This window comes from Neofelis nebulosa, chromosome 10 (assembly GCF_028018385.1).
Source record: "Neofelis nebulosa isolate mNeoNeb1 chromosome 10, mNeoNeb1.pri, whole genome shotgun sequence".
NCBI lineage: Eukaryota > Metazoa > Chordata > Mammalia > Carnivora > Felidae > Neofelis > Neofelis nebulosa.
Window position 1 is genome coordinate 15,021,379 of NC_080791.1, and position 15,911 is coordinate 15,037,289.

At 46.3% G+C, this 15,911-nt stretch overlaps 1 protein-coding gene across 11 annotated transcripts in view; it reads left to right on the forward strand.

Annotated features, from left to right (window-relative positions):
* CEP164 (centrosomal protein 164) overlaps positions 1–4,313 on the forward strand; it is a 67,959-nt gene extending 63,646 nt beyond the window's left edge. For 10 of the 11 annotated variants that reach the window (XM_058686842.1, XM_058686846.1, XM_058686850.1 and 7 more), the window contains 5 exons: positions 19–133; positions 614–955; positions 1,829–1,895; positions 2,722–2,844; positions 3,005–4,313. In XM_058686842.1, the coding sequence (XP_058542825.1) occupies positions 19–133; positions 614–955; positions 1,829–1,895; positions 2,722–2,844; positions 3,005–3,101 (744 nt within the window). In that variant the 3' untranslated portion in view covers positions 3,102–4,313. The remainder of the gene's footprint in view (positions 1–18; positions 134–613; positions 956–1,828; positions 1,896–2,721; positions 2,845–3,004) is intronic. The other variant, XM_058686848.1, reaches the window with a different exon arrangement.
* Positions 4,314–15,911: the final 11,598 nt, after the last annotated feature.

A 15,911-nucleotide genomic window follows, 5' to 3' on the forward strand; every position in this document is an offset into this window, starting at 1 on the left:
ATTGCTTGTATCTCTCAGGCCCCAGATGAGGACGTTCTGAGAGGCGCCCCCCCCAAGAAGGTGGTGACTTTTGACCTCAGCGACACTGAAGACATGAGCAGCGCAAGTTCTGAATCCTGCCCCCTGCCTCACCGTGAGTGGTGGCATCAGCCCAGAGGGGGACCACAGTATCCATGGAGAGGGAGGGGCTTGGGGCCTGCGGGGCAGCCCCCCTCCTTCAGCTCGGTGTGCGCAGGCCTCTGGAAGCCAGGGTCTGGGGCAGGTTCTCAGGGTTGGTCAGAAGGAGGGACCCCGTCGGGGTTTGCCAGCACCCAGGGCAGAAAGAATCAGGGGCCCCCTGACTGTGCAGAGACCTTCCAGCGCCACCTTCTGGGAGGGGTTCTCTCTGCTGCTCTGGTCTGCAAAGGGGCAGAGGGCCGTCTCCTGTTCCTTCCTTGCCCACACCCTGGAAGGCTTTTTCCCCTGGCCAGCTTCCGCTCCGCACCTTCTGGACCACGGAAGCCCTGCCGTCCCCCTTGTTCCCCATGAGCCGAGGGGCTGTGGTCTGGCAGACGGGGCGTACGGGGTGAGGAGGGGCCGTTCTGGGCCCTGAGGTCGAGTCCCTGCCTTTCAGTCAACCTGACCACAAGTGCCACCTTCCCCAACAAGATCTACTACTTGAGCAGCTCGCTGCAGCGCATCAGCAGCCAGCTGAATGGTGTCCTCAGCATGCTGGGCAGCCTCAACCCGCAGCCGCCACTGCCTCTCTTCACTTCCACGCCAGCGCACGTCCCGCCCCGGGCCGCTAGGAGCACCTCCATTCCTGCCTGCCCCTCCCGGCTCTCACCCTCGCCGCTGGCTACACTCTCATCCACCCAGTGGGCCTGGGACCCGGGGCTGGGCCCCAGGCTCTCCTCCTCCGCGGCTCAAACAGTGGATGACTTCCTGGTGGAGAAGTGGCGCAAATATTTTCCAGGTAAGCCTCCCTCCCTTCCTCCTCTGCCTGCCCCTTGCCACCCCCAGCTTTGGCATGGTCTGTTGATTACGGCTGTGGGTCACCTTGCGGCCACAGGCTCTGTGGGTCATGATGAATTACTGGAGCCTTTAAAAAAATTTTTTTTAATGTTTATTTTTGAGAGACACAGAGGTGAGTGGGGGAGGGGCAGAGAGAAAGAGGAAGACACAGAATCCGAAGCAGGCTCCAGTCTTTGAGCTGTCAGCACAGAGCCTGACGCGGGGCTCGAGCTCACGAACTGAGAGATCATGACCGGAGCTGAAGTCAGACGCTTAACTGACTGAGCCACCCAGGCGCCTCTGATTGGAGCCTTTCTGATGGGATCCAGAGCTCAGCAGAACCTCAGAGCTCCTCCTCCTCGTCACTATAATAGATGCCATCTTGTACACTGTATGATGGGCCGGCGGGAGTCTAATAACTCTCTGAGGTAGTATTAATTTATCCCCACTTTACAGATGAGAAAACTAACTCAGGTTAAGGGAGATGCTTCAGGGTACCTGGGGAGTAAGTAACACACTGGGTCTTGACCCCATGTTTCTCTGACTTCAAGATTCTGCTCCTTACCGCTTGGCCATCCAGCTTCCCAGTGCTTCTGGGCTGGGGGGGTGGGCAGTGCTCACCTGGTCTCTCAGTCCTGCTGAAGAATGTGAAAAGCAGATTAAGTTTTAGAAATAATAGGACAGTTTCTATCATCTGTCTCTCCCCTGCAACCACTGAAACTCGCCCTGTTTTTGTGTGTTTGTGCGAGGCAGGAGGTGCCGACGAGCCGGGAGGCAGCCTGCTGGGGCTGCTTTCCAGTGCCCGTTTCTGAACGATTTGCCCCCACTTTTCCAGCTGGAGTACCGTTCCTCAGCACCGGCCCTGCCCCCCTGGGGAACAGGCTGGGTTATGTGTCGGCCAGGTAAGCGTCCCTCGGGGCTCAGGGTGAACCACACAGCCCTGCTGCTTTGCTGTGCCTCCCGCCAGGGGAGAACTCTGGTCATGGAGAGCGAGCTTGGACGGGCCTCCAAGTCACGCAGTTGCCCGGGTCTGAGGTGCCTCTCCACGCTGAGAGAAAAGGCCAAAACACTGGGGTCCCGTGGCAGCTGTCCTCACCTGGCTTGGCTCTGTGAAGAAGCTGCCTGGTAGCATCTCTGCAGGGAGAAATCAGCCCCTGTTGGGACCCTGGTCCTTCCCCAGGCCCCTCCTGCCCTTGAGTGTGGCTTTTGTCTTTGCCATCAAGCTCGTTGTCTGCTTCATGGGCTCCTTTCTTCCCTCAGCCCTGCTGAGCAACATCTGGCACGAGAGGGGCACCCAGTGGGAAGGACAGATGGGCAATTATTTAAACCTGTTGTTAACTTCCCATTCATCTTCTGCCTTGCCAAGTTGTCCTCTGCGTCCCCACCCCACAGGCCTCCAACCCTAAGCACTGTCATTTACCCTTTGGCCCGCTTGGGAGCTGAGGCTGGGTGGGTATTTGAGTCAAGAGAGGGGAGAGCTTTGGCTGCTGAGCGTGACCGGGACCAGGCTGACGTCAGGAGTGTTCACCAGAGGAGGGGCTCACCACTGCCTCTCTGGGGACCTGATGCTCGCCCTCCCCGAGGGGCATTCTCCCCAGCAGAGGAAACTTTGAGCTGCTAAAGCAGGCAGAGGCTGGCGTGTAGAGGGGAGGAGGGAGAAGTGCTGGCCTGTGGGCTGTTCCACACAGCCCCTTCCTCCCCTCCCCACGCCGTGCTCCTCCTTCCCAGCGAGCAGCTGCGGCTCCTGCAGCGGGCCCATCCCCAGGTCTCCGAGGTGGGCAGCACCGACGTCCAGGGCCTGATCGAGGCTAACCGAAAGTGGCTACAGCGTTACAAGAATGACCCCAAGTCGTATCCTTTGACTGGTCCCTGAGCCTTGCTCCGTTCCTGCTGTAGCTGCTAGGATGGCTGAGCTGGGCCCTGGGGGGTCCAAGGACGGCCCCGTTTGGCCTCTGGCCCTTCGCTGGACGCACTAAACTGTCCGCGGAGTTTTCCTTCACCTCGCCGCCAGACGTCTCTTCTCTTCAGGGCCCAGGCTGGCAGCCTCTTCTGACTTCCTGCAGCTGGGCCTGGATGAGAACAATAGGCTGAAGGTGTATCACTACTGAGGCCCTGAGCCTCTCCTGCACCCAGACCAAGTGCCTGAGGAGCTGCCTGTGCTTTCTTCCTTCTGAGAAAGCATCGTCCTCCCCCGTTTGCCAACTTCCCCACTCAGAGGAGCCACGAGGGCCGGGGCTGGATGGAAACGATGGTAGGGCCCGAAACCGGGAGCTGCCCCAGAGACCATGTCTCTCAGGCTGCAAAGTGTGGACTTCTGTGAGCTCCTGTGTGGACGAGGAACACTGGTGGGGGGTCATCGGCCCCAAGGGCCCCTCCAGGGGAGGAGGAGGGATTAAAGGAGTTGCCTTCCAAGGCCAAGGGCCTCCCTTGGGAGCGGAGTTGATCCCTTGGACCCGCAGGGCACTCAGTGCTGGGACTCCCGTGGTTCTGTGTGTGTGGTCCTTAATTTACCAGAACAAAGCTTCCCCACCCCCCCGCATGTCTGTACCTTCGGACCAGGCTCTAATACCTCAGCATCATAGAGATCAGACCTCTTTTTTTAAATGTCTCCTTTCTTGAGCACTTCGTCTCTCCTTTTGACTATCTCAGGATCGGGCCCAGAGCCCTGCCAGAGGTTGCTGGAAGCTGTCCCTCCTCCACCCCCAGCCCCTGGAAGCTCTGCTGCTCATCCTCTCTCTCCTGGGACTCGACTGTCCTCAGGAGTGCTCCCTTCCCTCAGGCTCCTACCCAGAGCCCTCCCTGCTAGAGTCTCAGGGTCGCAAGCACACAACTTTCAAGAAGCCACCAAGCCATACGAAAAGTCTGGGATGGCTTCTGGTCCTCATCTTGGTTTTCTCTTCTTGTTTCTACCCCCGCCACCCTTCCTCGGAGCTGGGAGGCTGCACCTGGCATTGGCAGTGAGGATTCTGAGCTCCCTGCAGACCCTGCTTCCCAACAGAGGGGATGTACTCTGACATCTGTCCCACTGTTAAATAAAATGCCCCCCCCCCTTTGTCTCGAAAGCTATGGGGTAGCCCTTGCCTCTCTCCTACATAGACACCAAATTTCTGCCAGCCCTCCGTGCATTTGTCAGGGACTAAGAAACTGTTTACTCCTCCCACGTGCTTTGTAGGCATCAGTCTGCCATGGGGGAAAAAAGTCTGTTTTGTTGTTTAGCTCATTCTGTGTGCTTCGGGGCTAGCTCACGTGTTATAACCAACTCTGGTGACAAGCCTGTATTTTCTACATCAATTAAATCGCTGCAGGCCCATTTGCTACAAGGCAGTTGTGTGAATGTCTCCTCTTTGAAGGCCTTTGCCTCCTTGCTCTTAAAGAATGAAGGAAGGAAAAATTAACATTCACAGACCACTTCCGAGGTGTCTAATCTAATCACGGCAAACCTGTAATGTAGGTGTAATGGTTGAACCGAAGGCTCAGAGACCTGGAGGAGCCCAAGGTCCTCCATGAAATGGCGGAGAGCCCTCACGCCCCGAGCTCCCAGTCCTGCTGCATTGGGAAGCCTCAGGAAGTGCTGACGTTCTCCATCTCTCCCTTCCCCCTCTCCCTCCTCTGCCCCCTCCCAGCTGGAGACTCATTGTGCCATTTCCCAGAGGCCACTTGGCATTGTTTTCTCCATGCAGACAAATGAAAACTAAGCCCCCTGAAGTCCTAAGCTGGCAAAGTCGGGTGGGTTTTGTTTTCTGCTCCAGTGGTGTGAGCAGCCTACATAGTTTTGGGTGTGTAGCAACAAAATTGCTAGGAGAACCAATTGAGTAGTCTGTGTTTCGTGGATTTGCATAAGAAAACCAACCGAAAGACAAAACAGCCTCCTCTGTGTCCCAGTGTTCTTGCTGCTCTGATGAAGGGACTGAGAAAAGATGGTAACATTTGTTAAATACCTTCTATGTGCAGGTGCTTTTCAAATATTATCTCATTCAACCCTCTTAACCCATGAAGTTGATATTATTTTATAGATGAGGAACTTTGGGCTCAGAGTTTAAATGACTACCGCTCAAGGTCAGGATTTGAACCTAGATAGACACGTCTCTAAAAGCTGGGGTGTGTTCAGTCTGCTCCCTTAAATCAGCACCTTCTGTCCTCCTGACTCACACAACAGTCCTGGTCCTCTTGGTCTGAAGACCTGAGTCCCAGGGAGGGAGTGGTGTCTAGCTGGGTGGGGCAAATGCCCCCGGGCCAAGGATTACAAAAGGACTTTTTGAGAAGACTCCAAAACTGTCCCATCTCTCCCCTTAGAGAATCTAGCTGAAGAGTCTCAAACGATAGACCTTTATAACTAAATGGAACCTTGTAGATGACTATGTGTGAGTTACCCAAAGTTACAGTCAGTGTGTGGGAGAGGCGGGACCAGAACCTGAGTCCTGACTCCCAGCCTGGGGCTTCAGGAAAGAGTGTTTTTATTTTTTTTAAATTTTTTTTTTCAACATTTTTTATTTTTTTTTTATTTTTGGGACAGAGAGAGACAGAGCATGAACGGGGGAGGGGCAGAGAGAGAGGGAGACACAGAATCGGAAACAGGCTCCAGGCTCCGAGCCATCGGCCCAGAGCCTGACGCGGGGCTCGAACTCACGGACCGCGAGATCGTGACCTGGCTGAAGTCGGACGCTTAACCGACTGCGCCACCCAGGCGCCCCGTGGAAAGAGTGTTTTTAAAGGGATCTGTATTTTGAATAGGCTCTAAGTTCACGTGGCTCAGTATTCAAAAGAGGTGAATGTCAGTCCACCCTTGGGCCAGTCTTGTCCTTGAAAGTTTCTTCTGGACATTGTATGCAAATACAAGAAAAGAAGGGACAGTGTTTTGGTTTTCTTCCTTTAACTGGTGGGGTAAAGGTCATTCCTAACCTGGGATCAGACACTCTCCTAAAGCTCTTTTGTGAGATGTTCACTGACTATTTTCTTAAGGGAGCAGCGTTGGGAATGGTAGCCCTCCTGCTGTGAGGAGACTTCACACAGAATGGCAGCCCCTGGAGTGGAGAAAGAACCCTGGCCTCAGGACCCCTGGGTTCACCCTGGGCTCTGACACCTGCAAGCCATGTGACCTGAAAAAGTCCTTTCGAGGCCTGTGTCTCCCCTGGTTAAAAGCTCAAAGCCTAAACCCACATTTTAGGGAAGAAGCAGGGTGACCTCCTCGGGTGGGGGAGCTGCTCTCATCCAGAGGGAGGCTGGAAAGCCCCCAGTGGCCCAAGGTAGGCTCTGGTGGGGAAGGGGACTGATGTGGGTTTCCAGTCCCACCACCAGCTTTTTTTGGCAGGGAGGTCCTGGGGAAGTGGTGATTAACAAATGGAGTCCTGCTATCACCAGCGTCCGAAGAATCGGAAAGTCCCTTTGTTCCTCCTTTCCCCTTGCATCTCCTACCTCCTCCACTGAATTTGCCATCTCTAGCAGAAATGTTACACAGAGGGCCCAACAAAGGGCAGTAGAACACTGTTTGCCGTGATGGAGGAGAGGGATGCCTGCTCTTGGGAGGTGGGAAGCAGAGGGACAGTGTGAGGAGTTCCACTGTCACGATCAAAAGCAGATGGGACGTGAGTCAGATAAGGGTTCCCTTGTTGTCCTCTCTGTGCCTCAATTGTCACGTCTGTAGAATGGGATGAATAGTACCTATCCCATAAAGTGGTTGAGAGGATTAAGGAAGTTAATCCCTAGAAAGTTCTCAAAACAGTGCTTATCGCATAGTAAGAGCAGTAACGTCACCCAGATGGTAACATAGGTCATTCCTGAATTCATTCCCCTTCAGAAGAACCACTAACAACTTCATGAACGAGACACCACTGAGAGAATCTGAGATGTACATAGGGCCGAGGCTGAAGCGCCCCCTGCGGCACAGAGAATGAGGCAGATTGCATTGGAAGGGTGAGAGAAGCGGCTCTGTGCTGACTTGGCCTTGCCTTTCCCCGGGCCAGTAGAGCCCCACAGAGAGGTCCCCTTAAGCCTGCGGTTCCCCCTGAGGGACAAGAGTTCAGAGTAGACATCCAGCGCCACCACCAGCATCGTGGGTCGCTCTGTGGGAGCCCCTACCGTGGTTTCACCCCAAGGGGATTGCAAGGGAATCTGCAACGTAAGTGGGGAGGGACTTCCAACGACCAGCACTTGGATTTTGGCCAACCACGTTTGTGCTTGGAGGGCCCAAGTATTGTCTCAACCAGTGGCTCTACTCATCTGCAAAACCAAGGCAGTGGTACGTGCTGACCAGGACTGGGTAGGGTGCAGGCCTACCTGATCCGGGTCCTCAAATGAGTTTGTAGGCTCTGCAGCCTGCTCTGTCTGCACCCAGGCAGAAGAGCTGGGTCGTAGCCCCACCAACTGTGGAGTGTGGCTCCCCCAGTCCTTCCTGACCAGAAAGCCAGTTTGGGAAAATTTGAGAGTTGCTGGAAGGGGGCCCTCCAAGTCCCACTGAGGCTGGATATCCCAATCATGGCCCCACTTGTTACGGAGCATGGTCCTTGGCCCCATCTGATGGGAAGGGCTGGTGAGAATACCTAGAATCTGCTGTCTAACCCAGCATCACTTGAGCCAAGAGGCAACCGTAGAACTGACCACCCCTAGAGTAAAGCCAGGGGCCCTGTTTGATGGGGGAAGTTGGGGCATGGGTCAGCTTGACTCAAGACCACCAAGAGCCTTCATGGCCCTGGAGCTGCTTCTCCCACTGCACCTCAACAGAGAAACTAATTCATAGTCCCACGTATAGCTGAATACAGCCATCAGCCCACCTGACCAAGGAACCTTACCAAAACTCAGAGGAAGCTGCAGAGTCCACCCACTGTTTACAGTGGCACTTGAACAGAAAGCAGAGCCTATGGCTTTCCCTATCTGCAGAGCAAAATTGGTGGCTTCATCTGATCAGAATATTCAGTGCACACTCTCGCCTGATTTGAGTCCCCAAACTGTGAGTCATGCAGACCCTGGCTTCTGTCTTGCTGCCCAGCCAGGGCAGGAAAACTAATTCATAGTCTCCCCTACTGCTAAGTATAGTACCCAGTTCTAGTAAGCCTGATTAGAGAATTCAGGCAACCATGGAGCTCATCCTACAGCCTCACTTGGAACAAACCGGCAGTCCTATCTAGCTGTTTCAGCCAGTAGTGTATGTACCACCTTTGGCCTCAGAGCTTAAAGAGTTGCCTGGTCCAAAAACAGACCCTAAGAGAAGACTTCACATGCCGAAGTCACTACCAGCAGACCTGTCCAGAAGCCCAAACTAAGCTGACTCGTGAAATACTGTCTCTGCCAAAGCAAACCTGCAAAGTCTGGAAGAGACCACTGACTCAAATGCAGATACCAACATAAGGAATCAAGGATCATGAAAAATCAGACAAATGTGATACCACTAAAGGAAACTAATAAAGCTTAATAACTTACCTTACAGAAATAGAGATCTATGCACTGTCAAAGAATTCAGAAGAATCCTTTGAAGTAGTTTAATAGTCTATAAGAATACCCAGACAACTAAATAAAACTAGGAAAACAATTCATGAACAAAATGAGAAGTTCAACAAAGAAACATAAACCATCAAACCCAAACAGAAATCCTAGAGCTGGAAAAATACAATCACCACACTGAAGAATTCAGTTAAAGCTTCAAAAGTGGATCCAACCAGGCAGAAGAAAGAATCAGTGACCTGGAAGGTAGGACGTTTGAAATTATCCAGTCAGAGGAGCGAAAAGAAAAAAGAATGAAAAAGAGTGAAGAAAACCTGTGGGGGTTATTAGGATATAATGAAAAGAAATAATATTCACATTATGGGAATTCCAGAAGAGAAAGGTCCAGAAACTGTATTTAAAGCAATAATGGCTGAAAAGTTCCTAAACCTGGGGAAAAAAATAGACCTCCAGATCCAAGAGGTCCAAAGGACCCCAAATAGGAACCCAAACAGGGCTACACCGAGACACATTATAAATTACTAAAAGTGAAACACAGAATTTTAAAAGCAGCAAGGTATATACAAGTGACCTTCCATAAGACTTTTGCAGATTTCTCAACAAAATTTTTAGGCCAGAAGAGAACTGGATGGTATATTCAAAACATTGAAAGGGAAAAATTGTGAACCCGAAATACTATAACCAATAAAGCCGTTCTTCACAAATCAAGTAGGGATAAAGACTTTCCCTCATGAAAATTGAGATAATTCACCAATAGACTTGCCTAACAAGTGGAAATAAAAGGACACTAGTATCATAAAAACATAAGGCAGTGTAAAATTCAGTGATAGTGGTAAATATGTAGTCAAATTTAGATTCTGTAATATGGTAATGGTGGTGAATAATTAACTTTTAAACCCTAGTTGTGGGTGAACAACAGAGTTCTGGTCCAGGATGGCAATGTTGGAAGACCTGAACCCATCTCCTCCAGGGACGCAACAAATCTACACCTATTTATAGAGCAATTCCTTTTGAAGAAAAATCAAGGGCTGACTAAACAGCTTCTGCAAAACAAGAGAGAGACCATATAGGAATGGCAAGAGAGGAGACACAGTTACAAAGGGTGCCCCCAATCCCTATGCTGTGAACTGCAAAGGGGAGGGATAGGACTGAAGGACCTGGAGCAGATTCATCTGCCCTGAGGCACAGGAAAAAAAAAAAAAAAAAAAAAGCCAGAGCTTAAAAGGGCAACTGGAATAAAGGAACCACCCCTACGACCCTGCCAAATGGCTGGGGAGCTATTGGATCTCTCCTTGGGTGGGGAGGGGCTTGTGATACCAGTGTATACATTCCCTCTCAATCTTGATAGCATGGATGGGAGCAAGATCTGGGCACCCTAAATGGCCTACCGCTGCAGCAAGCACTAGGGCCCTGGCCCACACTTAGCCCCAGCCATCCTACCAAGGTGGCCCCAGTGTACCACACACCAGGACACCTCTGATCAGTGCTCACTACAGCTCTAGCCATTGCGCCAAAGTTACATTGGCACAAAGCATTCAAGAACACTCCAGGCCTGTAGCATTTCAGCACCAGTTGCCCTGAGAGGTCACCCTCTGTGCTCATCACCTGGGACATCCTGCCACTTCAGCTTCAGCTTCATCCCCTGCCCTCCCAGGGTCCCCTCTCTGCAGAGAGCTCCAGAACCTCCCTGACCTGTACCTACTTCAACTACAGTTGTCCTGTCAGGTCTCTTCTTGCCTATGCCCACTTCAGCTCTGGCCATCCCACCAGTGCAGTCCCAGCACAAGTGCCCCAGAATCCCCAGCCTATACTGGCCCCAGTGGCAGCTAGCCAGAGTCACCATGCACACAGTCTACACAGGAATGACCACATACAGGACCATTCTTTCAAGTTTAGAAGTGGCTGTTCTACCTAATTCAGAAAGAAAAACAGAAAAGCAAAACGAGACAGGAATATGCTCCACATGAAAGAATAAGACAAAACCTCAGAAACAACCCTAAATGAAACAGATCAGCAATGTGCCTCATAAGGAGTTTAAGGTCATGATCATAAAGATCATATCAGACTGGAGAGAAGGGTGGAATAACACAGAACCGTAACAGCAAGATAGAAAATATATTAAAAAAAAAAAAAAAAAGAACCAATCAGAGTTGAAGAATACAATCACAGAAATGAAAAGTACACTAGAGGTAAATCAATGTTAGATTAGTGGAGGTACAAGAATGGATCAGTGATCTGGAAGGCAGGATAATGGAAAGCTCCCAAGTTGAACATCACAAAGAAAAAAAAGTTAAGGTAAGGTTAAGGGATTATCAGGGTCTCAGAAAAAGAAAGAGAAGGGCAGAACACTGATTTGAAGAAATAATAGCTGAAAACTTCCCTAGCCTGGGGAAGGAAACAGACATCCAAGTTCAGGAAGAACAGAGTTGCAGACAAGAGGAACCCAAGGAGATCCATACCATGACATATAATAATTAAGATCTCAAAGGTTAAAGATGAAGAATTTTAAAAGCAAGAGAGAAACAAAAAGTACACATAAGGGAAACCCCATAAGGCCATCAGCTGATTTTACAGCACAAACTTTGTAGGTCAGAAGGGAGTGGCATGATATATTCAAAGTGCTGAAAGGAAAAGACCTACAACCAAGGATACTCTACTTAGCAAGGTTATTCAGAATTGCAGGAGAGACCTTTTTCCAGACAAAAGTTAAAGGAGTTCCTCATCACTAACCTGGCCTTACAAGAAATGTTAGAGGGATTTCTTTAACTGGAAAAGACAAGACCATAATTAGAAGAAAATTATGAATTAAAAGATATAAATATGACAATATATGTATAAAATGTAGAGGGATGATTAAGGTTTTTTTTTATAATGTGTTCAAACTCAAATGACCATCAACTTAATACAGACTACTGTATACCTAGGATGTTATATATGCATGTCATAGTAACCACAAAACGAAAAACTGTAATAGTTACACAAAAAATAAACAGAAAGGATTCAAGCATAACACTAAAGAAAATCATCAATTACAAGGGAAGAGAGCAAGAGAAGACACAGGAACAGAGAAAAATGACACAAGAAGCAATTAACAAGATGACAATAAGTAGATACATATCAATAATTACTTTTTATTTTTTTAAAGATTTTATTTTTAAGTAATTTCTACACCCGATGTGGCACTCGATCCCACAACCGCAAGATCAAGAGTTGCATGCTCTACTGACCAAGCCGCCAGGTGCCCCAATAATTAAATGTAAATGGTCTAGGGGCGCCTGGGTGGCGCAGTCGGTTAAGCGTCCGACTTCAGCCAGGTCACGATCTCGCGGTCCGTGAGTTCGAGCCCCGCATCAGGCTCTGGGCCGATGGCTTGGAGCCTGGAGCCCGTTTCCGATTCTGTGTCTCTCTCTCTCTCTGCCCTTACCCCGTTCATGCTCTGTCTCTCTCTGTCCCCCCCCAAAAAAAAAAAAAAAACCAAAACAAAAAAAAACGTTGGAAAAATGTAAATGGTCTAAATGTTCCAATCAAAAGACATAGGGTGGCAGAATGGATTTAAAAAAATAAGCCCCCTATATATGCTGCCTACAACCATTTCAGACCCAAAGACACACAGACTGAGAGCAAAAGAATGGAAGAAGGTATTCCATGCAAATGGAATTGAGGGAAAAAAAAAGCTGGGTAGCATTCTTATATCAGACAAAATAGTCTTTAAAACACAGACTGTAACAAGAGACATAGAAGGGCATGCATACAATTAGAGGGTCAATCGAACAAGATCCAAAAATTGTAAATATCTGCCCCAAATTGTAGTACCTAAAGCAAATATTCACAAAAAGGGAGAAATGGACACTAATACAATAATAGTAGGGAACTTTAACACACCACCTACATCAATGGCTAGATCATCCATGCAGAAAACTAATAAGGAAACTGTCTTTCAATGACACAGCAGACCAGATGGACTTAAGAGATATTTATAGAACATTCCATCTACAAACAACAAAATGCACATTCTTTTCAAATGCACATGAAACACTCTCCAGGACAGATCACACGTTAGGCCACAAAACAAGTCTCAATAAATTGAAGAAGACTGAAATCAGATCATGCATATATTTTGACCATGAGGTTATGAAACTAGATACCAATCACAAGAAAACAATTGGAAAAAAACACAAACACATGGAGACTAAACAGTATGCTACTAAAGAACCAATGTATCAACAAGAAATCAAAGAGGAAATTAAAAAATACATGAAGGCAAATGAAAGTGAAAACATAATGGTTCAAAATCTTTGTGATGCAGAGAAATTAGTAGTTTTAAGAAACAAATTTATAGCAATACAGGACTACCAAAAAAAAAATCTCAATTAAACAATGTAAGCTTGTATCTAAAAGGATCTAGAAAAAGAACAATCAAACCCCAATCTTAGAAGAAGGAAGGAAATGAAGACCAGAGTAGAAATGAATACAATAGAGTAAAAAAAAAAAAAAAATAGGAAAGATAAATGAAACCAAGAGTTGGTTCTTTGAAAAGATAACCAAAATTGATAAGCCTTTAGCTAGAATTAATCAAAGAAAAAAATAAAGAGGACCCTGGTAAATAAAATCAGAAATGAAAGAGAAGTAACAGCTTACACCACAGAAATACAATAGATTATAAGAAACAACTACAAGAAATTATATGCCAACAAATTGGAACTAGAAGAAATGGATAAATTCCTAGAAACATACAACTTCCTAAAACTGAATCAGGAAGAAATAGAAAAACAGAATGGATAAATTATTAGTAATGAAACTGAATTGGTAATAATCAAAAAACTCCCAACAAACAAAAGTTCAGGAACAGGTGGATATACAGATGAATTCTGTCAAAAATTTAAAGAAGAGTTATTACCTATTCTTCTCAAACTATTCCAAAAAAGAAGAGGAAGGAAAGCTTCCAAATATATCCCATAAGGCTAGCATTACCCTGATACCAAAATCAGACAAGGTTACTGAAAGAAAGAAAAGATAGGAAGGAAGAAAACTATAGGCCAATATTTCTTAAAAAATTTTTTTTAATGTTTATTTATTTTTGAGAGCGACAGAGACAGAGTGTCAGTGGGGCAGGGGCAGAGAGAAAGGGAGACAGAATCTGGAACAGACTCCAGGTTCTGAGCAAGCTGTCAGCACAGAGCCTGACTCAGGGCTTGAACCCACAAACTGCGAGATCATGACCTGAGCTGAAGTTGGACGCTTAACCAACTGAGCTATCCAAGTGCCCCTATAGGCCAATATTTCTGACAAACAGATGCAAAAATCCTCAACAAAAAAGGTTAGTGAACTGCATTCACAGTACATTGAAAGGATCATTCATCAAGTGAAATTTATTGTGGGGAATGCAAGGATTGTTCAATATTTGCAAATCTATCAATGTGATATACCACATTAACAAAACGAAGGTAAAAATCATATGATCACCTCAACAGATCCATAAAAAGCATTTGGCAAAAATCAACATTGTTTCATAAGCAAACCTCTCAATAAAGTCAATTTAGAGGGAACATACCTTAATATAATAAAGACCATTTATGAAGAAACCACAGCTAACATACTGAATGGGAAAAAACAAATGAGAGCTTTCCTTTTAAGACCAGCTTTCCCACTAAGAACAAGACAAGGGTATTCATGCTAGCTACTTTTATTCAATATATTACTAGAAGTCCTAGCCACAGCAATCAGATAAGAAAAAAGAAATGAAGCATCAAAATTGGTAAGAAAGAAATTAAACTGTCACTATTTGCACATGATGTAATACTATGCATAGAAAACCCTAAAGCTCCACCAAAAACTATTAGAAGTAAAACATGAATTCAGCAATGTTGCAGTATACAAAATTAATACACAGAAATGGGTTGAATTTATATACACAAACAATGAAGTAACAGAAAGTGAAATTAAGAAAAACAATTCCACTTACAATTGAACCAAAAGGAATAAAATACCTAGGAATAAACTTGACCAAGGAGGGGAAAGACCTATATCCTGAAAAAATATAAAATACTGATGAAAGAAATTGAAGATGGCACAAATGGAAAGGTATTCCATACTCATGAATTGGGAGGATATTGTTAAAATGCCCTTATTACCCCAAATTACCTATAGATTCAATGCAATCCTCATCAAAATGCCAACAGCATTTTTCATAGTACTAAAACAAATAATACTAAAATTTGTATAAAGACCCAAAATAGCCAAAGCAATCTTGAGAAAGAACAAAGCTGGGGGTAGCACAATCCCAGATTTCAAACTACATTACAAAGCTACAGTAATTTAAACAGTACGGTACTGGCACAAAAACAGACACATAAATCAATGGAACAGAATAGAGCCCAGAAGTAAACCCAAAATAATATGGTCAATTAATCTACAACAAAGGAGGCAAGAATATACAATGGGAAAAAGTCTTTTTAATAAATGATGCTGGGGAAACTGGACAGCTATATGCAAAAGAACGAAACTGGGCCACTTTCTTACACTACACACAAAAATAAAGTCAAAATATATTAAAGACCTAACTGTGAGACAGGAAATCACAAAACTCCTAGAAGAAAACATAGGCAGTAATTTCTTAGACATTGACCTTAGCCACATTTCTGTAGATATGTTTCCTTAGGCAAGGGAAACAAGCAGAGAAATAAACTATTGGGACTACACCAAAGTAAAAAAAAACAAAAACAAAAACAAACAACTTTTGCACTGCAAAGGAAGCCATCAAAAAAACAAGAAGACAACCTACTGAATGGGGGAAGACATTTTGCAAATGATATATCCAATAAGGGGTTAGTATCCAAAATATATAAAGAACTTATACAACTCAGCACCAAACCCCCTTCCCAAATATTCTGATTATAAAGTGGGCATAGGACCTGAATAGACATTTTTCCAAAAAGACATACAAATGGCCAACAGAAATATGAAAAGATGCTCGAAATCACTAATCATCAGGGAAATGCAGATAAAACCTTACACCTGTCAGAATGGCTTGAATCCAAAAACACAAGAAATAACAAGCATCGGCAAGGATGTGGAAAAAATAGACCCTTGTGTACTATTGGTGGGAGGGCAAATTGGTGCAGCCATTGTGCAAAACAGTATAGAGGTTCCTCAAAAAATTAAAACTATAAATACCATAGGATCCAGTAATTCCACTACTGGGTATTTATTTACCCAAGGGAAATGGAAATACTAATTTGAAAAGACATATGCACCCCTATGTTTATTATGGCATTATTTACAATAGCCAAGATATGCAAGCAACCCAAGTGTCTATCAATAGAGGTATGGATAAAGAACATGTAGTCTTATATACAATGCAATACTACTCAGCCATAAATAAGAATGAGATCTTGCAATTTGTGACAACATGGATAGACTGAGAGGGTATTATGCTAAGTGGAATAGACAGAGAAAGACAAATGCCATACGATTTCATTTGTGAA